Source organism: Salmo trutta, chromosome 16 (genome assembly GCF_901001165.1).
Source record: "Salmo trutta chromosome 16, fSalTru1.1, whole genome shotgun sequence".
Taxonomy (NCBI): domain Eukaryota; kingdom Metazoa; phylum Chordata; class Actinopteri; order Salmoniformes; family Salmonidae; genus Salmo; species Salmo trutta.
Window position 1 is genome coordinate 35510783 of NC_042972.1, and position 22396 is coordinate 35533178.

Sequence of the window (22396 nt, forward strand, 5' to 3'; positions counted from 1 at the left end):
TGTAACGTAACAACATTTGGAAAATACTGAATACTTTCTGAAGGCACTGTATATGAATGACATCATTGGACTTTCTCTCTACTCTTCACTGTTGCTCAGGCAGTGCTTCCCCAGCATCCATCTCAATCATATCAACTCAACCCAGCCTACCAGGGCTCCAATCACACATTGGCTACTGGGAGTGCCTTAAAAATAGACCAGTGTTAATATTCTCATAATTCTTTTCAACCCTTATGGGTGTGCCCTTATGTGTAATTAGAATGACTGGCACCCAGATAATTAGACCCTGCCCCACACAACATCAGCAGCAGACAAATTGCTTCCAAGGCATAATAATAATAATAATAATAATATGTCAATTATTAACAAAACAATATTTATTTTTGCCTTCAAGTGCAGTGCTGGGTGTCAGTATAGTGGTACTGATGAACACGTTTTCATGCATAGTTCTGTTCTAACCATAACGCATGAGTTAGTAGTGTAAAACATGAGTACAACTAGTATAGAACAGTGGTATATTAGTTATACAATATTAACTGTAGCAGCCTTCACCGATATGTACACCGCGAGTCATATTGCACCTTTCTGGGGAGATGAGTGGAGAGAGGGAGATTTCATTACATTTTACACGCACACACACACAGTGGAAACTACAATGGCTAAAAGAGAGGAATCTAGTGGGTTTTGAGAGCGGAGAGAGAAGAGGAACTCATGTCTGAATTCATAAATGTGATGGGGAAAGAGAGAGAATTTCTATTCACTTTGTTTGTCTCTCGACCTCTGCTTGTCAATCTTTCTGTCAATGTCTGTCTGTCTGTCTGTCTGTCTGTCTGTCTGTCTGTCTGTCTGTCTGTCTGTCTGTCTGTCTGTCTGTCTGTCTGTCTGTCTGTCTGTCTGTCTGTCTCCACTTGCCCCTTGTTGCTCCCATAACAGAGGGTTCCTACGCCTCAGCATCGATTCTGTGAGCTGAGAAATACAGGGAAGATTTAGCTTAGTGTAGTACTTTTGTAATTTATCTGCAATTTCAATGTAATGGAGTTGAGTGTTTTTTGTTGTAAACAGGTTATGATATGGTTGTGGTTACAGTAGAATTGTGGTTATACAGTGGTTGTGTTGTGGTTGTATACTTACACTGCTTGGGTATCCGTAGAGCCTCAGTGTCAGCTGAGAGGACTTGGTGCATCACCCCCCTGAACTGATACAGCAGCTTCAGACTCTTATCCTCTCCTACACACGGGTCATAGAAACCTGGCAACCCCGCCTAGATATATATAAGGAGGGGGGGGGGGGGGGGGGGCGCTGGTTACACACACACGGGTCATAGAAACCTGGCAACCCCGCCTAGATATATATAAGGAGGGGGGGGGGGGGGGGGGGGGGGCGCTGGTTCCACACACACGGGTCATAGAAACCTGGCAACCCCGCCTATATATATATATATATATATATATATATATATAAGGGGGGGGGCTGGTTACACACACACGGGTCATAGAAACCTGGCAACCCCGCCTATATATATATATAAGGGGGGCTGGTTACACACACACGGGTCATAGAAACCTGGCAACCCCGCCTAGATATATATAGGGGGGGGGGGGGGGGGGCGCTGGTTACACACACACGGGTCATATAAAAATTCCACCCTCCACCCACACACACCCTTACCTTTGATGCCTCAGTGAGTATGAGTTTGGAGTCCTTGACCAGACACTGCAGAGGGACAGTAACGTCTATAACCTGAGCTCTCTCTTGGCGCGCGCTGTTGTCTGTCACAAACTTTCCATACCACGCATTCAGGATGATCAGACCTGGAACAGGAGGGACACACACACACACACACACACACACACACACACACACACAGCTGAGTCAGAATTATTGAAAAGACAACGCACAGAATAAACAGTGTTGAGTCAAGACATAGGTCAAGAGCGTTTGTGGGCGTGCATACGTGTGAGTGTGCTTACTCACCCATCTTAGACTCCTCTCCCTCGATGATTCTCCTCACAGACTCCTGCATCAGCAGAACCTGAGTCAGGGAGAAAGAAAGAAAGAAAGAGAGAAAGAGTAGGGGTTGAACATACAATGATCATCAATGAGCATAAAGTAAAAATGCTGTGTGTCTGTTGTTTACATACCACCACAGTCAGAGGCTGGCACTAAGACAGCATTGAATGAGCTGTATTCCTCCATTAGCAACGCTCACCCAGAGGCGGCGCTCCTAGTAGCCAGGACTTTAATGCAGGGAAACTTAAATTCGTTTTACCAAATTTCTATCAGCATGTTAAATATGTAACTACAGGATAAAAAACTCTGGACCACCTTTACGCCACACACAGAGACGCATACAAAGCTCTCCCTCGACCTCCATTTGGCAAATCTGACCATAATTCCATCCTCCTGATTCCTGCTTACAAGCAAAAATTAAAGCAGGAAGCACCAGTGACTAGATCAATAAGAAAGTGGTCAGATGAAGCAGATGCTAAGCTACAGGACTGTTTTGCTAGCACAGACTGGAATATGTTCCGAGATTCCTCCAATGGCATTGAGGAGTACACAACATCAGTTACTGGCTTCATCAATAAGTGCATCGATGACGTCGTCACCATAGTGACCGTACATACATACCCCAACCAGAAGCCATGGATTACAGGCAACATCCGCACTGAGCTAAAGGCTCGAGCTGCCGCTTCAAGGAGCTGGACTCTAACCCGGAAGCTTATAAGAAATCCCACTATGCCCTCCGACGAACCATTAAACAGGCAAAGCATCAATACAGGACTAAGATCGAATCGTACTACACCGGCTCTGACTGTGGCATGGCTTGCAAACCATTACAGACTGCAAAGGGAAGCACAGCCGAGAGCTACCCAGTGACACAAGCCTACCAGATGAACTAAACTACTTCTATGCTCGCTTCAAGGCAAATAACACTGAAACATGCATGAGAGCACCAGCTGTTCTGGAAGACAGTGCGATTACGCTCTCTGCAACCGATGTGAGTAAGTTCTTAAAACAAGCCAAAATTCACAAGGTCGCAGGGCAAGACGAATTACCAGGATGTGTAATTCTGGCAAGTCTCTTCACTGACATTTTCAACCTCTCCCTGTCTGAGTCTGTAATACCAACATGTTTTAAGCAGACCACCATAGTGCCTGTGCCCAAAGACACTAAGGTAACCTGTTTAAATGACTACCGACCCGTAGCACTCACGTCCGTAGCCATGAAGTGCTTCGAAAGACTGGTCAAGGCTCACATCAACACGTTTATCCCAGAAACCCTAGACCCACTTCAATTTGCATACCGTCCCAACAGATCCACAGATGATGCAATCTCTATTGCACTCCACACTGCCCTTTCCCACCTGGACAAAAGGAACACCTATGTGAGAATGCTATTCATTGACTACAGCTCAGCGTTCAACACCATAGTGCCCTCAAAGCTCATCAATAAGCTAAGGACCATGGGACTAAACACCTCCCTCTGCAACTGGATCCTGGACTTCCTGACAGGCCGCCCCCAGGTGGTAAGGGTAGGTACCAACACATCTGCCACGCTGATCCTCAACACAGTGGCCCCTCAGGGGTGCGTGCTCAGTCCCATCCTGTACTCCCTGTTCACTCATGACTGCACGGTCAGACACAACTCCAACACCATCATTAAGTTTGCTGAAAACACAACAGTGATAGCCCTGATCACAGACAACGACGAGACAGCCTATAGGGAGGAGGTCAGAGACCTGGCCGTGTGGTGCCAGGACAACAACCTCTCCCTCAACGTGATCAAGACAAAGGAGATGATTGTGGACTACAGGAAAAAGAGGACCGAGCACGCCCCCATTCTCATCGACAGGGCTGCAGTGGAGCAGTTGAGAGACAAGTTCCTTGGTGTCCACATCACCAACAAACTAACATAGTCCAAGCACACCAAGACAGTCGTGAAGAGGGCACAACAAAACCTATTCCCCCTCAGGAGACTGAAAAGATTTGGCATGGGTCCTCAAATCCTCAAAAGGTTCTACAGTTGCACCATCCGAGAGCATCCTGACTTGTTGCATCACTGCCTGGTATGGCAACTGCTCGGCCTCCGACCGAAAGGCACTACAGAAGGTAGTGCGTACGGCCCAGTACATCACTGGGGCTAAGCTTCCTGCCATCCGGGACCTCTATACCAGGCGGTGTCAGAGAAGGCCCTAAGAATTGTCAAAGACTCCAGCCACCCTAGTCATAGACTGTTCTCTCTGCTACCGCACGGCAAGCGGTACCGGATCGCCAAGTCTAGGTCAAAAAGGCTTCTTAACAGCTTCTACCCCCAAGCCATAAGACTCTTTAACAGTTAATCAAATGGCTACCCTGACTATTTGGGGTGGCAGGAAGCCTAGTGGTTAGAGCATTGGACTAGTAACCGAAAGGTTGCAAGATCGAATCCCCGAGCTGACAAGGTAAAAATCTGTCGTTCTGCCCCATAACAAGGCAGTTAACCCACTGTTCCTAGGCCGTCATTGAAAATAAGAATTTGTTCTTAACTGACTTGCCTAGTTAAATAAAGGTAAAACATGTTTTTGTATTGCCCCCTCTTTTACACCACTGTTACTCTCTGTTGTTATCATCTGCATAGTCACTTTAATAACTCTACCTATATTACCTCAACTAACCTGTGCCCCCGCACATTAACTCTGTACCGGTACCCCCCTGTATAAAGTCTCGCTATTGTTATTTTACTGCTGCTCTTTAATTACTTGTTACTTTTTATTTATTATTCTTATCTGTATTTTTTTTTAAACTGCATTGCTGGTTAGGGGCTCGTAAGTTAGCATTTCACTGTCAGGTCTACACCTGTTGTATTAGTCACATGCACCAAATACAATTTGATTTGTGTGTAGTATGTATGGGTGTTCCTCACGGCTGACTCAGCCTCTTGTTTCTTCTTGACCATGTCTACTTCTGAGCTCTTCCTCTGTAGCTCCAGATCTCTGTTGGACAGACAGGGACAGAAAGGGTCAAACAGGGACAGGCCGAGACATACCGGGACAGGCAGGGACAGACAATGACAGACAGGGACAGGACAAGACATACCGGGACAGGCAGGGACAGACAGGGACAAACAGGGACAGACAGAGACAGACAGAGACAGACAGAGAAATACAGGAACAGACAAACAAGGACAGACAGGGACAGAGAGGGACAGACAGGGTGAGACAGAGACAGGTAGGGACAGACAGGGACAGGCAGAGACAGGCAGGGACAGACAGGGTGAGACAGAGAAAGGTAGGGACAGCCATGCAGACAGACAGTGAAAGACATGAAAAGACAGAGACAGACAGACAAAGACAGACAGACAGACAGACAGACAGACAGACAGACAGACAAACAGAGAGAGAAAAACATGGACAGACAGACAGACAGACAGACAGACAGACAGACAGACAGACAGACAGACAGACAGACAGACAGACAGACAGACAGACAGACAGAAGTGAGTGAGTGAGTGAGTGAGTGAGTGAGTGAGTGAGTGAGTGAGTGAGTGAGTGAGTGAGTGAGTGAGTGAGTGAGTGAGTGAGTGAGTGAGTGAGTGAGTGAGTGAGTGAGTGAGTGAGTGAGTGAGAGAGAGAGAGAGAGAGAGAGAGAGAGAGAGAAGCTCACTGTTGTTTCTGGGAGCATGTGTATGGTATAATGACCAGTCTGTGTATGGCCATGTAGACTAGTAGAGGCCCCACGGTGGCGTAGAACACTGCACTGGGCAGCAGCTGGTCTGTCAGGTGGACTGGGAATAGATAGGTCTGATTGGCACGAGCCAACCTAGGGAGAGAAGGAAACAAGTTACAGTACTTACTGTACTATGAAAAGTAATAATACTATCACCTGATTTTTGGGGTAAACCTGAACCCCCTAAGCTAAATATATAGTAGCCAAGACACAGATGGACATGCCACTCATGCACACACACATGCATGCACAAACGCACGCACACACACAGTGTATTATACACTGTACTAAACTGTATTACACGTTGCACATACAAACTGTATTACACAGACTGTATTTGTGTTGTAGTACCTGATTTTGAGGGTGACTCCCTGTGGCACTCCGACACTGACAGTAGCAGCCAGGACACTGTGCCGACTGATCTTCCTCTCTGCTCCATACTCCACCACTGTACCAAACCAACCAGTCCTGACACACACAAACACACACAACACCAATAAGGGCCAGACTCCCACCTTACCTACTCACATGTAGTTTCATGTTTTATTAGTACGGGATATACATGGTATACATCATCCAACCAAATGCTTACTTCCAGGTTCCTTCTCCACAATGCAACAACAATAAGAAATAATAAAAGATAAGAATATGAACAGAAAGTAAATGGCTCAGTAGAATAGAATAAACATTTTAGCATAAGTATAATAAAGGAAGGCACAATTTATAGTCCAATATTTACATATTTTGTGGAAGGGGGGGATTGGGTGGCAGTGTATAAACTGAGTAGTATAATAGGGTGTGTACGTACTTGATCGATCCCTTGACCTTGGTCTGGTCCTCATCCTGGAACTTGTACTGGTAACTCATCATCAGATAGGAGTGAGGGACACCCAGCTAGAGGGGGAGAGGAAACAAGGTGAGGAGTGAGGGACACCCAGTTAAAGGGGGAGAGGAAACAGGGTGAGGAGTGAGGGACACCCAGCTAGAGGGGGAGAGGAAACAAGGTGAGGAGTGAGGGACACCCAGCTAGAGGGGGAGAGGAAACAAGGTGAGGAGTGAGGGACACCCAGCTAGAGGGGGAGAGGAAACAGGGTGAGGAGTGAGGGACTCCCAGCTAGAGGGGGAGAGGAAACAAGGTGAGGAGTGAGGGACACCCAGCTAGAGGGGGAGAGGAAACAAGGTGAGGAGTGAGGGACACCCAGCTAGAGGGGGAGAGGAAACAAGGTGAGGAGTGAGGGACACCCAGCTAGAGGGGGAGAGGAAACAAGGTGAGGAGTGAGAGACACCCAGCTAGAGGGGAAGAGGAAACAAGGTGAGGAGTGAGGGACACCCAGCTAGAGGGGGAGAGGAAACAAGGTGAGGAGTGAGGGACTCCCAGCTAGAGGGGGAGAGGAAACAAGGTGAGGAGTGAGGGACACCCAGCTAGAGGGGGAGAGGAAACAAGGTGAGGAGTGAGGGACTCCCAGCTAGAGGGGGAGAGGAAACAAGGTGAGGAGTGAGGGACTCCCAGCTAGAGGGGGAGAGGAAACAAGGGGGAGAGGAAATAAGGTGAGGAGTGAGAGACACCCAGCTAGAGGGGGAGAGGAAACAAGGTGAGGAGTGAGGGACTCCCAGCTAGAGGGGGAGAGGAAACAAGGTGAGGAATGAGGGACTCCCAGCTAGAGGGGGAGAGGAAACAAGGTGAGGAGTGAGGGACTCCCAGCTAGAGGGGGAGAGGAAACAAGGTGAGGAGTGAGGGACTCCCAGCTAGAGGGGGAGAGGAAACAAGGTGAGGAGTGAGAGACAACCAGCTAGAGGGGGAGAGGAAACAAGGTGAGAAGTGAGAGACAACCAGCTAGAGGGGGAGAGGAAACAAGGTGAGGAGTGAGAGACACCCAGCTAGAGGGGGAGAGGAAACAAGGGGGAGAGGAAACAAGGTGAGGAGTGAGAGACACCCAGCTAGAGGGGGAGAGGAAACAAGGTGAGGAGTGAGAGACACCCAGCTAGAGGGGGAGAGGAAACAAGGTGAGGAGTGAGGGACACCCAGCTAGAGGGGGAGAGGAAACAAGGTGAGGAGTGAGGGACTCCCAGCTAGAGGGGGAGAGGAAACAAGGTGAGGAGTGAGAGACACCCAGCTAGAGGGGGAGAGGAAACAAGGTGAGGAGTGAGGGACTCCCAGCTAGAGGGGGAGAGGAAACAAGGTGAGGAGTGAGAGACACCCAGCTAGAGGGGGAGAGGAAACAAGGTGAGGAGTGAGAGACACCCAGCTAGAGGGGAAGAGGAAACAAGGTGAGGAGTGAGAGACACCCAGCTAGAGGGGGAGAGGAAACAAGGTGAGGAGTGAGAGACACCCAGCTAGAGGGGGAGAGGAAACAAGGTGAGGAGTGAGGGACACCCAGCTAGAGGGGGAGAGGAAACAAGGTGAGGAGTGAGGGCACAGAAGAACATGGTTGGTCATCCTACCAGCCCTAAAACCCACTTCAACATATTCCCAATTGCACAGGTGTGTGTCTGTATGTGGGTGTGCGTGCGTGCACGTGTGTGTGTGTGTGTGTGTGTGTGTGTGTGTGTGTGTGTGTGTGTGTGTGTGTGTGTGTGTGTATGTGTGTGTGTGTGTGTGTGTGTGTGTGTGTGTAGTGTACCTGCAGTGCCAGGGTGAAGTGGCTGGTCTTGGTGTCTCGGACCACACTAGTGGTCATAGAGCTGTGCGGTCCCCATCGCCACTGCAGGTAACCCATGGTGTTCTGGTCTAGGTGACGAGCTGTCATTAAAGAACAGCTGGGACGCACGCCACGGGGAGAGAACTGCATACCACACTGAGCCGTCAGGAAACTAACAGAGAGAGGGAGATGACTAGCATTACAATTGTTGCAGTGTAAAGAGGGCCATATCCTCTCCCCTCGATTGGCCACTCACCATCGTGGAGTCAGGTTACGGAACACCTTCATCCCAAACAGAGGTCCCAGTATGTCCCCTGCACCAAACTCCAACTATACACACACAGAGAGAAAATCACAAGCAGACAGAGAGTGAAACACAGGCACGTCAGTCAATATCCTTCCTGTGTTCTCTCAGAAACAAGGGAGATATAATGTGTGTGTGTACCTCTCCCCAGCCCTTGGCAGATGTGACACGGCGGACAGTCATGTTGATGTTGCCTCCTCCGTTGCCGTTGTGTGTGGAGAGAGAGCCAGACAGCATTGCAGTGTCAGAGTTAGTCAACGGAGCCTACACACACGCCCACATACACAGGTAAACACATGGGAAACACAAGCATAACACACGTTAATGTATCACAATGGACCTTTTTAGCTAGTGTGTGTTTGTGTGTCTGTGTATGTGTGTGACCAACAAGGAATCGGACCACGTGTACGGGTGTGTGTGTGTGTACCTCTATAGACTGGGAGATGTGCATTCTGTTGATCTCGATGTGAGGGAATCCTCCTCCAGGCATCTCCTCAAAGTCCTCATCATAGCGATCAAACAGGTCTGTGGCATCTACTCCCACGCTAATGGTACCCTGATCACACAGAGACATGAGAACACAAACATGGCGTTCTGATAGTATCCTTCACACGGAGAAAGTCTTTAGATATCCCCCTGTAGATATCACCCTGTAGATATCCCCCTGTAGATATCACCCTGTAGATATCCCCCTGTAGATATCCCCCTGTAGATATCCCCCTGTAGATATCCCCCTGTAGATATCACCCTGTTGATATCCCCCTGTAGATATCCCCCTGTAGATATCCCCCTGTAGATATCCCCCTGTAGATATCCCCAAGTAGATATCACCCTGTAGATATCCCCCTGTACATATCCCCCTGTAGATATCCCCCTGTAGATATCACCCTGTAGATATCCCCCTGTAGATATCACCCTGTAGATATCCCCCTGTACATATCCCCCTGTAGATATCCCCCTGTAGATATCCCCCTGTAGATATCCCCCTGTAGATATCACCCTGTACATATCCCCCTGTAGATATCACCCTGTTGATATCCCCCTGTAGATATCCCCCTGTAGATATCCCCCTGTAGATATCCCCCTGTAGATATCCCCAAGTAGATATCACCCTGTAGATATCCCCCTGTAGATATCCCCCTGTAGATATCCCCCTGTAGATATCACCCTGTAGATATCACCCTGTAGATATCCCCCTGTAGATATCCCCCTGTAGATATCCCCCTGTAGATATCCCCCTGTAGATATCACCCTGTAGATATCCCCCTGTAGATATCCCCCTGTACATATCCCCCTGTAGATATCCCCCTGTAGATATCACCCTGTAGATATCCCCCTGTAGATATCACCCTGTAGATATCCCCCTGTAGATATCCCCCTGTAGATATCCCCCTGTAGATATCCCCTGTAGATATCCCCCTGTAGATATCCCCCTGTAGATATCACCCTGTAGATATCCCCCTGTACATATCCCCCTGTAGATATCCCCCTGTAGATATCACCCTGTAGATATCCCCCTGTAGATATCACCCTGTAGATATCCCCCTGTACATATCCCCCTGTAGATATCCCCCTGTAGATATCCCCCTGTAGATATCACCCTGTACATATCCCCCTGTAGATATCCCCCTGTAGATATCCCCCTGTAGATATCCCCCTGTAGATATCACCCTGTACATATCCCCCTGTAGATATCCCCCTGTACATATCCCCCTGTAGATATCCCCCTGTAGATATCCCCCTGTAGATATCCCCCTGTAGATATCACCCTGTAGATATCCCCCTGTAGATATCCCCCTGTAGATATCACCCTGTAGATATCCCCCTGTAGATATCCCCCTGTAGATATCCCCCTGTAGATATCCCCCTGTAGATATCACCCTGTAGATATCCCCCTGTAGATATCCCCCTGTAGATATCCCCCTGTAGATATCCCCCTGTAGATATCACCCTGTAGATATCCCCCTGTAGATATCACCCTGTAGATATCCCCCTGTAGATATCACCCTGTACATATCCCCCTGTAGATATCCCCCTGTAGATATCCCCCTGTAGATATCCCCCTGTAGATATCACCCTGCCGTGGATATGTCTGTAAGAGGCTCAGGGAAGAAGCGTGTGTATGTACCTTGGGGTTGGTCCTCTGCTGCAGCCTCCTCTCCTCTCTCTCTCGCTGCAGCCGCTCGTACTCCTCACGGATCTCTACTGGGGTCCTCTTCCTCTCCACAATCTCCACACACATGAACACAAGCACCTCAGTTATCATCTCAGTTACTATTTTGTCATTACTACTTCAAATGTGGCGCCGGACATTTGACGGACAGCATTTTAGTTTAGCGGACATTTTGACCCATATGCATTGGGTGCGTAACCTGATTATGGCGTCCATCCCCGGTGCTCAGAATGACAGAGATCACATTTAGATTATGGTAATTCCTCTTAACAGAACATGCAACTCAGAGGATGCAATGGTGTGTGTCCTTCTTACCAAATTCTGATGCGCACTTTGAAGATGTTAGAATAACTGTCCACATGTACTTTTCCTCAGCTAATAAGATGAAAGGAAAAAGGAACCGCAAAATCACTTGCCTATGTCAATCTACTATCCCCCTTAGTAGAAAAGTTGACCTATTCTATTGGTCAGCTTGTTGTTCTGTGCGAGAAATAAATAGCCTATTCCCAACAGACTCTGGGACAGTTGTGGAATGACATATCCCAAATTTATACAACCAGTACATCAAAATAACTTCAAAAAGCATTGAGGCTGATGCAACGTTTATCTGAAAATGTTGATCAAGTATTATTTCTTCACATTATAGTCTTGCAGCAATGCGTACACAGCAGTAGGCTACTTCCGAATGTTCGTTCCATAATGCAATTAACGGGAAAACACTGTTGTCAAAAGCGCACTGCACATGCGAGCGATTTCATGTTACAGAGATGAAAAGATCTATTAGAAATGTAGAAAGATGGGAGATCTAAAGATGCAACAACTAGCATGGATTGCTAATATGACTAAGACTGTGCCTTTGGCTACTAGAGAATGAAAGAAAAATTATTTGAAAACCAATAAAAACATGAGAGAAATAGGCTACTTGTTTCAATGGTATATGGAAGTCTTTAGAAAATAATTGCCACACAATTAAGTATATGTTTTCAAAATGCATACTGCCTCCAGCTCACATTGCAAAGTGGTGTGTGACACGCTGAAGCCTGCCTGCCGTTGCCTAAACACTTGAAAGGTGAATGGGAAGTGCACTTGAATTACCAGTTGAGAATGAAAAATAGCTCTTTTTAATTGTGTCCACCAAAACTGTTTACCACGCGATTGAATTTAGAATTGTTGAACAATGTTTGGGCTTATAAAAGCACATGTTTCACTCAGGATCTGTAGCAGCAGCTCTCGCACTGTCTGACCGATTTTCCGCTCAAACTAGGCTCTGTATCTGTGCACTGTACACATGTGATAAATAAGAATCATAATGACTATTGAAAATACACACGCAAAATTTGATTCCACTTAATTATGTAAATTAACCTATGGACCGATAAGCATGGCCGTTCAAATGTATTTACACCGACTGGTGTACACATCAATTAATAAGCTAAAAAGCATTATTTTGCAATGGGATTTTTTTTATTCTCCTGGACAATTGCCAATTGTATTTATCAACTTTTCTTTTTTTTGGGGGGGGGGGACAAAAGCCGGCTTCTTTTTATAAGAAACATTAATGTATTGAAAATCCCAAATTGGTTGCATAGTCAACTTACACTCAGCTCTGACACACACACTTACCCCACCAAACATGCCACCAGGGGTCTTTTCACAGTCCCCAAATGCAGAACAAATTGAAGAAAGCATACATTATTATATAAGCCATTATTGCGTGGAACTCCATTCTATCTCATATTGCTCAAATGAACAGCAAACCTAGTTCCAAAAAACAGATAAAGAAACCCCTCACGCCACAACACCTCTCCCCTATTTGACTTAGATTGTTTGTATATATGTATTGATATGTAGACTATGTGTGCCGTCTTTAAAATTGATGTAGTTCTGTCCTTGAGCAGTTCTTGTCTATTAATGTTCTGTATTATGTCATGTTTCATATCCTGTGTTGGACCCCAGGAGGATGTAGCTGCTGCTTTCGCAACAGCTAATGGGGATCCTAATAAAATACCAAAATACAAAATATTACCAGCTAACAGAAACCCTGACACACACATATGCTGAACATACCTCCCAGCCCTCCACCTCCAGGCCTTTCTTCCCAAAGATGTCATAGATGGCCCTGGACTGAGGATCACTCAACACTGGACAGAGACAATGGAGTGAAAGAGAGAGAGAGAGAGAGAGGTTTATACTCTCATTTAACAGTCCATTTAAACGACAAGCAGCTTGTCAAGAAGAATCAGTGACAAGGAAACGCACTGCTTACCCTCATAGGCCTGGTGCACCTGGTTAAATAGCTGCTCTGCCTGACTCTTCAGCTCTGGGTCTCTGTGCTTGTCTGGGTGGTAGAGCATACACAACCTCCTATAGGAGGCCTTCAGCTCATCCTGAGTGGCCTGGGGAGAAGGGGGGGATGGAGGGGGGACAGAGAGAGAAAGATTACAATATAGATTTCTGCAGACATAGCCTAATACATGCATACTCCAACCACCCAAGCCATAGACTATTTACTCTGCTGCCGCATGGCAAGAGGTACCGGTGCATCAAGTCTGACACCAATAGGCTCTTGAACAGCTTTTATTGCCAAGCAATATGACTGATAAATAGCTAACAAAATAGCAACATGGACTATTGGAGTTTACCTTGTATCTTTACTGACCTTTCATTTCAATCTTTGCACTGTCTCAATGCACACACTGTCATTCCAAAACACTCACTCCATAATTTGTTCACTCACACATAATATGCACATACATTTATACTGACTCTACACACCCACTCACATACAAGCTGCTGCTACTCTGTTTATCTTATATCCTGTGTCTTGGTCCCCTTCCCCCTATACATATCTACCTCCATCACTCCAGTATCCCTGTCCCCTTCCCCTTATACATATCTACCTCCATCACCCCAGTATCCCTGTCCCCTTTCCCCTATACATATCTACCTCCATCACCCCAGTATCCCTGTCCCCTTACCCCTATACATATCTACCTCCATCACCCCAGTATCCCTGTCCCCTTACCCCTATACATATCTACCTCCATCACCCCAGTATCCCTGTCCCCTTACCCCTATACATATCTACCTCCATCACCCCAGTATCCCTGTCCCCTTACCCCTATACATATCTACCTCCATCACTCCAGTATCCCTGTCCCCTTCCCCCTATACATATCTACCTCCATCACCCCAGTATCCCTGTCCCCTTCCCCCTATACATATCTACCTCATCACCCCAGTATCCCTGTCCCCTTCCCCCTATACATATCTACCTCCATCACCCAGTATCCCTGTCCCCTTCCCCCTATACATATCTACCTCCATCACCCCAGTATCCCTGTCCCCTACCCCTATACATATCTACCTCCATCACCCCAGTATCCCTGTCCCCTTACCCCTATACATATCTACCTCCATCACCCCCAGTATCCCTGTCCCTGTACCCCTATACATATCTACCTCCATCACCCCAGTATCCCTGTCCCCTTAACCCTATACATATCTACCTCCATCACCCCAGTATCCCTGTCCCCTTCCCCCTATACATATCTACCTCCATCACCCCAGTATCCCTGTCCCCTTAACCCTATACATATCTACCTCCATCACCCCAGTATCCCTGTCCCCCTTACCCCTATACATATCTACCTCCATCACCCCAGTATCCCTGTCCCCTTACCCCTATACATATCTACCTCCATCACCCCCAGTATCCCTGTCCCCTTCCCCCTATACATATCTACCTCCATCACCCCAGTATCCCTGTCCCCTTCCCCCTATACATATCTACCTCCATCACCCCCAGTATCCCTGTCCCCTTCCCCCTATACATATCTACCTCCATCACCCCCAGTATCCCTGTCCCCTTAACCCTATACATATCTACCTCCATCACCCCAGTATCCCTGTCCCCTTACCCCTATACATATCTACCTCCATCACCCCAGTATCCCTGTCCCCTTCCCCCTATACATATCTACCTCCATCACCCCAGTATCCCTGTCCCCTTAACCCTATACATATCTACCTCCATCACCCCAGTATCCCTGTCCCCTTACCCCTATACATATCTACCTCCATCACCCCCAGTATCCCTGTCCCCTTACCCCTATACATATCTACCTCCATCACCCCAGTATCCCTGTCCCCTTACCCCTATACATATCTACCTCCATCACTCCAGTATCCCTGTCCCCTTCCCCCTATACATATCTACCTCCATCACCCCAGTATCCCTGTCCCCTTCCCCCTATACATATCTACCTCCATCACCCCAGTATCCCTGTCCCCTTCCCCCTATACATATCTACCTCCATCACCCCAGTATCCCTGTCCCCTTCCCCCTATACATATCTACCTCCATCACCCCAGTATCCCTGTCCCCTTAACCCTATACATATCTACCTCCATCACCCCAGTATCCCTGTCCCCTTACCCCTATACATATCTACCTCCATCACCCCCAGTATCCCTGTCCCCTTACCCCTATACATATCTACCTCCATCACCCCAGTATCCCTGTCCCCTTAACCCTATACATATCTACCTCCATCACCCCAGTATCCCTGTCCCCTTCCCCCTATACATATCTACCTCCATCACCCCAGTATCCCTGTCCCCTTAACCCTATACATATCTACCTCCATCACCCCAGTATCCCTGTCCCCTTACCCCTATACATATCTACCTCCATCACCCCAGTATCCCTGTCCCCTTACCCCTATACATATATCTACCTCCCATCACCCCAGTATCCCGTCCCCTTACCCCTATACATATCTACCCCATCACCCCCAGTATCCCTGTCCACTTTACCCCTATAAATATCTACCTACCATCACCCCATATCCGTCCCTATAACCCTATACATATCTACCTCCATTCCACCCCATTATCCCTGTCCTTCCCCCTAATACTTCTAACTCCATCACCCCAGTACCCTGTTCCCCTTAACCCTATCATTTTACCTCCATCCACACCAGTATCCCTGGTACCATTACCCCTATACATATACCTCCCTAACCCCAGTATCCCTGTCCCCTTACCCTCTACAATCTACCTCCATCACCCCAGTATCCCTGTCCCTCTTCCCCCTATACATATCTACCTCCATCACCCCAGTATCCCTGTCCCTCTCTCCCCCTATACATATTTTTTTTTCCTACCTCCATCACCCCAGTATCCCTGTCCCCTTACCCCTATACATATCTACCTCCATCACCCCAGTATCCCTGTCCCCTTACCCCTATACATATCTACCTCCATCACCCCAGTATCCCTGTCCCCTTAACCCCTATACATATCTACCTCCATCACCCCAGTATCCCTGTCCCCTTACCCCTATACATATCTACCTCCATCACCCCAGTATCCCTGTCCCCTTAACCCTATACATATCTACCTCCATCACCCCAGTATCCCTGTCTCCTTACCCCTATACATATCTACCTCCATCACCCCCAGTATCCCTGTCCCCTTCCCCCTATACATATCTACCTCCATCACCTCAGTATCCCTGTCCCCTTACCCCTATACATATCTACCTCCATCACCCCAGTATCCCTGTCCCCTTACCCCTATACATATCTACCTCCATCACCCCAGTATCCCTGCACATGTAAATATGGTATTGGATCTGATTTTTTTTAGATTTCCTGTATATAGTATGCTTACTTACTTACTTTAATGTGTATTTCATATTTCCTATTCTTATTTCTCATGTGTTTTTTATAGTAATACATTGTTATTGATTATTGCAATGTTGGGTTTTGAGTTTGCAAGAAAGGCATTTCACTGCATGTGACATTAAAACTATATAAAGAAAATAAACTACAGGTTATTTATCTTTGCACCAGGGGACATACACACCTCCGAAGAACCATGTAACACCAGCAGTGACAAATGAGTAAACGAGAGCCAATGCCCGTTGGCCCTGTTTACACTGTCTAGCTAAATGCCGTCGCGTTAATCGCAATGGAAATCTGGGCTCCTAACAGTGAGTGTCACATCTTATCAATTCAGCGAACAAAACAGTTAACTAATAATATTATTCGACTACTGCCTTTGTTGTTGTCGTCTCAAGAAACAATATTGACAGGTAGCTACGTCTGACAGCTATGTCTGTCTTGCAGCATCCCTCGAGTCGATGTGATGGGAGTGATGGACCGACCGGGCGAATGTCATCAACTGTCTCGCCGAACGCTATGCCCAATCGAATCCGTGTTGAACATTACCGATACAGTGGGATAAAAAGTTTAAACGAGCACATTATGTAAATACACAAACACCTTACCTCTTTCCTGACGTTGAGAAGAGAATAATAGTCTTGGTTATCCAGCTCTAATTCATCGTCTAAGGCCGCCGCCATCTTGCGCTGGTTCAGCCCCGCCTCCTTCCCCTCCCATACCAGTGTTCTGTGTGCTCATTGGTCTGTGAGTGTCTGCACTAGCGCCGCTGTGTGGCCAGGCGGGCTGCAGACATCCTGTCATTGAAAACAGCATATCAAGGTGAAAGTGTGTGCTGTCCATGGTCCTGAAACTTCAAACGTAGCCTATGTTGTGATAGAAAGGGACTGCCAGTGCAGGGCTTGAGTTTACTATGCGACAAAAAGCACTACATCAAATGCCATAAACCCTTTGACAGAGGCATTTACATAGAAAGAGCGCACAACAGCTCTACCTAGATAGGGTTACTTAAGCTATTAGTTTGAGCCAGGCTTCTTCCTGTTCCTTCCGTGATTTGCAATTAGTGGTTGCCTTGTGGGAATGTTTTATATTTCTCATTTTCCTTTATGATTCTATGACACACCTTTACGCAACGTTTAAAGGTCGCGTTGCCGCACTGTGTTTGATGGCAGTGAGTGCTGCAGGGCATGGGTGATCATTACCAGTAACGGCTGCTGTTAATGATGACAGTTTAGGCCTAGCAATTCAGCTTTGGCCCCTGGCGTGGAAATATTTAAACCAATTACCCTTGTAGGCTTACATGAACCAAAACAATGATGTATGTTCATTAATCTGTTTTTTAATTGAACAGGTTATTTATTCATGAATTGGCTCCTGATTGCTTGATAGGTCATAGGCTAATACAACTATCTCACAGAAAGACCTGAGAGAGATGCAAGGTTAAAGACCGATTAGGTCCTTGTTATCGACCTGGGCTTAGAATTAGAATGAAGCAATCATGTGTCTCTGTAAATAATGAAAATGTATTAATTGGATTTCCCTTTATTTCCTGAATAGAATGAGTTTTAGTGAAATAGGCCTAGACTAGCCTGGTTGCCTTCTCTGTTCATCTATTTCCCAAATGACAGGAGAGGCAAGGCGTGGAATGTTATCTAAAAATACTGGTATCCAGACTAGGCCTAGACCACTAAAAAGGAAGAAACTGCGTGTTGTTTACAAAAATACTTATGTTTGAGTTGGCCTCGTAAGTCATTGTGAACCCATTTACAACAACGACCTGCAATCATAGTCAGTAGGCTATCAGAGAGCTTTGGCAGATGTGTACTGATGGCGGAATTTGGTTGTATCTCCTCACATCGCCTCTGTGGCTGAGAGACAGAGAGAGCGAGAGAGAGAGAGACAGAGATAGCGCGAGAGAGAGAGAGAGAGAGAGATTGGGCGGAGACAAAGTTAGCTAGATACAAAACTGGAATGATGGACTCACACAGAGCAATATGGATTCTGCGAGTTCACGAGGCATCACCGAGGAGCCCCGCTGTCAATCATCACGCCTCTAACCAATAGAGTAGCTGTGTTGAGCGGGCTCGCCCATTGCGCCCCGCCCCCCTCCTTGAGTTGTCCTCGCCGTGCACGCGCGTGGTCCCCCCCAGGTCGCGAGGAGGAGGAGGAGGAGGAGGGATGAGGCGCGCGGAGGGGAAATGGCTGCCGAAAACAAGCCGGAAGGTAAGAGAGAAATAAGGTGATGATTCTGTGGTTGTTGTTGAGCTCGAAAAAAGGGAGAGCGAGATAAGACGTTGGGTTCAGGTAAGGGGATGGAGGAATAGAGAGATGGAGGAGCTTTCCCCTTTTCCATCTCTCGCTCTCTCCCAGTCCTGTCCTGTCCTGAAAACACGGACACTGAAGCGATGCTGAGATAGGCTACAGGCAGCCACAGACTTCAGCTCGATGACAAACGGTTACCGAGAGCAGGTTTGAAAATATGGGGATATAATGCAAACGAGTGTGTTTGTTTAGATACAGTACGTGAGAATGTTGTTTTCTTCGTTGCTTTGCGTGTCAGCGTCTCCCCTGGGTAGCAGGTTTACGCGGCTGAGCGTAACAGGATCTGAGTGGTTGTGAGAGCTTCACGCTGGAGGAATTCAGATGCTTTCTCAGCTCAGGCATCCCCCCCCACACACACACGCTGGTAAAGCACGAAATCGTCCGTGTATCATCTGTAGTGCGATTCCTCCTCACGCACGCAACCCCGCAGTCTGTGCGGTCAGCCACAATGTGATGTTGTTTTTTACACGCTGTAGACGATGGAGAGTTGATTGATGATGATTCTACGCGGAACATACTGCAAGGCGGTCTGAAGAGCGTGTGCTATATGCCATGCCAGTATTATAAGAAAACAGTACATTGATTCCAAATCATTTAAAAACACACTCACCTAAATCCAATGACATGGTGCCATTTTTTTCTTCACGTTGAATTCAGGACAGTTGATAACTCAACCAAATGTAAATCAAAACTAGACTTTGAACTGACTGACATCTGTGACCAGGGGCCAAGTCTTTCTGTTCTGTTGAGGAATTCCCTGAAGGTAGACTTCACTCCCTGGTGTGAATGAGATACACAACAGAGGGTACTTTGTGGTCAACATCTTTCTTGCTACTATTCATAGTTAGTGTGTCACAAAAGAAAGATAAGCATTGTGTGTTTGTGTTTGTGCATGCAGCATACTTGCATACTTGTGTGTGGGTGGGAGCAATGTGTGCCAATAAAGCGATTTTTGATCTAGCTACAGCATCATTGTATATTCTGGGGATATACACTGAGTGTACAAAACATAAGGAACACCTGCTCTTACCATGACATTGACTGACCAGGTAAATCCAGATAAAAGCTATGATCCCTTATTGATGTCGCTTGTTAAGTCCACATTAATCACTGTAGATGAGGGGGAGAAGACAGGTTAAATAAGTATATTTAACCCTTTAGACAATTGAGACATTGATTGTGTATATTTGCCATTCAGAGGGTGAATGGGCAAGACATAAAATGGAAGTGCCTATGAACGGGGTATGGTAGTAGGTGCCAGGTGCACTGGTTTGTGTCAAGAGCTGCAATGCTGCTGGGGTTTTCACACTCAACAGTTTCCTGTGTGTATCAAGAATGGGGGCAAAAGGGGGGGTGCATCTCAATATTAGGAAGGTGTTCCTAACGTTTGGTATACTCAGTGTCTTTTGTTGGTCATAGTATCTGTCTCTCAACCTGCACTGTAAGCTGGGATCTTCAGTGCCACTCAACTCCCCCTCGTTACTGATGCCTGGAGGAATAGATCCAAGTCCATTTGAATTAGAGAACAAAATCATTTGCATGTTTGAACATGTCATATCCTTTACATTGATGTTATTTAAGAAATGATAGTGAATTTAAAGGCAGACTCAATAATATGACATCATCATACATTATAACAGGGTTCTATAACAAATAACAAAATTCTAAATTCCCAATTTTAGCCTACCATTGAGGAATGTCCACATTGCATTAGGAAGAGTCAATGTCATTTTTGGCTGATTTAAATTTAGCTGATGTTGATAAGACGCCTTGCTTTGTATGATGATGTGATATTGCTTACTGGCATTTCCATGTAAAAGGACCCATCAGCACCAACATGTGAAGTTTATAGGAGCATGTCAAATTGGGTGTCAAATCAAAGCAAAGAGTGTATATTTTTTGAGAAATTAAGGCATATACATTTTTCAACCATTTTCCATTCTAAAGATTAGGACTAAGCAAAGGCTTTGATTTCTGGTCAAATAGATGGAAAAGGGGTCTTAGACTCTTAAGGAGCTGAACCTTTTTTTCAATTTTCGCCTAAAATGACATACCCAAACCTTACTGCCTGTAGCTCAGGACCTGAAGCAAGGATATGCATATTCTTGGTACCATTTTAAAGGAAACACTTTGAAGTTTGTAGAAATGTTAAATTCATGTAGGAGAAAATAACACATTTGATCTGGTAAAAGATAATACAAAGAAAAAAACTTAAACAACATGTACCAGAAAAAGTATTAAAAGGTTCACTACATGACCAAAATTATTTGGACAACTGCTCGTCGAACATCTCATTCCAACATCATGGGCATTAATATGGAGTTGCTGCTATAACAGCCTCCACTCTTCTGGGAAGGCTTTCCACTAGATGTTGGAACATTGCTGCGGAGACTTGATTCCATTCAGCCACAAGAGCATTAGTGAGGTCGGGCACTGATGCAATTAGGCCTGGCTCGCAGTCTGCAATCCAATTCATCCCAAAGGTGTTCGATGGGGTTGAGGTCAGGGCTCTGTGCAGGCCAGTCAAGTTCTTCCACAGCAATCTTGACAAATCATTTGTGAATGGACCTTGCTTTTTGCATGGAGGCATTGTCATGCTGAAACAGGAAAGAGCCTTCCCAAACTGTTGCCTCAAAATTGGAAGCACAGAATTGTTTAGAATGTCATTGTATGCTGTAGCGTTAAGATTTCCCTTCACTAGAACTAAGAGGCCTAGCTCGAACCATGAAAAACAGCCCCAGACCATTATTCCTCCTCCGCCAAACTTTACAGTTGGCACTATGCATTTGGGCAGGTAGCGTTCTCCTGTCATCCGCCAAACCCAGATTAGTTCGTCGGATTGCAAGATGGGGTAGCGTGATTCATCACTCCAGAGAACGCATTTCCACTGCTTCAGAGTCCAATGGCGGCAAGCTTTACACCACTCCAGCCGATGCTTGGCATTGCACATGGTAAACTTTGGTTTTTGTGCGGCTGCTTGGCCATGGAAACACATTTCATGAAGCTGCCGACGAACAGTTCTTGGGCTGATGTTGCTTTCAGAGGCAGTTTAGAACTCAGTAGTGAATGTTGCAACTGAGGACAGACAATGTTTACGCGCTATGGTCTTCAGCACTCGGTGGTCCCATTCTGTGAGCTTCTGTGGCCTACCACTTTGCGGCTGAGATGTTGTTGCTCCTAAACGTTTCCACTTCACAATAACAGCACTTACAGTTGACCGGGGCAGCTCTAGCCTTGCAGAAATTTGATGAACTGACATGTTGGAAAGGTGGCATCCTATGATGATGCCACTTTGAAAGTCACCGACTAAGGCCATTCTACTGCCAATGTTTGTCTATGGAGATTGCATGGCTATGTGCTTGATTTTATATACCTGTCAGTAACAGCTGTGGCTGAAATAGAAGTATCCACTAATTTGAACTTAATAATGGTGCCAGGGGATGGTTGCCGTTTTACGGGCTCCTAACCAACTGTGCTATTTCATGTTTGTTTTTTTGGCATTGTTTGTAACTTATTTTGTACATAATGTTGCTGCTACCATCTCTTATGACCAAAAAAGCTTC

General features: G+C 46.5%; 2 protein-coding genes across 2 annotated transcripts in view; one reads left to right on the plus strand and one right to left on the minus strand.

The window, feature by feature from the left end:
* Nucleotides 1-82: 82 nt before the first annotated feature.
* dnajc11b (DnaJ (Hsp40) homolog, subfamily C, member 11b) lies at nt 83-17221 on the minus strand. The gene is made up of 16 exons (XM_029694169.1): nt 17120-17221; nt 13091-13220; nt 12892-12965; nt 10780-10881; nt 9079-9207; nt 8793-8915; nt 8604-8677; nt 8330-8519; nt 6517-6602; nt 6060-6176; nt 5646-5801; nt 4906-4975; nt 1975-2032; nt 1669-1811; nt 1132-1261; nt 83-966 (listed from the first exon to the last, which is right to left on the minus strand). The coding sequence occupies exons 1-16, from the start codon at nt 17192-17194 to the stop codon at nt 941-943; spliced, it is 1683 nt and encodes a 560-aa protein (XP_029550029.1). The 5' UTR covers nt 17195-17221; the 3' UTR covers nt 83-940.
* Nucleotides 17222-18640: 1419 nt separating this feature from the next.
* Nucleotides 18641-22396, plus strand: part of camta1b (calmodulin binding transcription activator 1b) — a 171668-nt gene continuing 167912 nt past the window's right edge. The window contains exon 1 of the mRNA XM_029692636.1: nt 18641-18734. Within this exon, the coding sequence (XP_029548496.1) occupies nt 18710-18734 (25 nt within the window). The 5' untranslated portion in view covers nt 18641-18709. The remainder of the gene's footprint in view (nt 18735-22396) is intronic.

Excerpts from the sequence above, each read along its gene's own strand:
- dnajc11b (XM_029694169.1), bottom strand. The coding sequence starts at position 17,194 with ATGGCGGCGGCCTTAGACGATGAATTAGAGCTGGATAACCAAGACTAT. Across the intron at positions 6,177-6,516 it reads AAGGTCAAGGGATCGATCAA|GACTGGTTGGTTTGGTACAG; the intron begins GTACGTACACAC and ends TGTGTGTGTCAG. Across the intron at positions 5,802-6,059 it reads GGAGTCACCCTCAAAATCAG|GTTGGCTCGTGCCAATCAGA; the intron begins GTACTACAACAC and ends TTCTCTCCCTAG.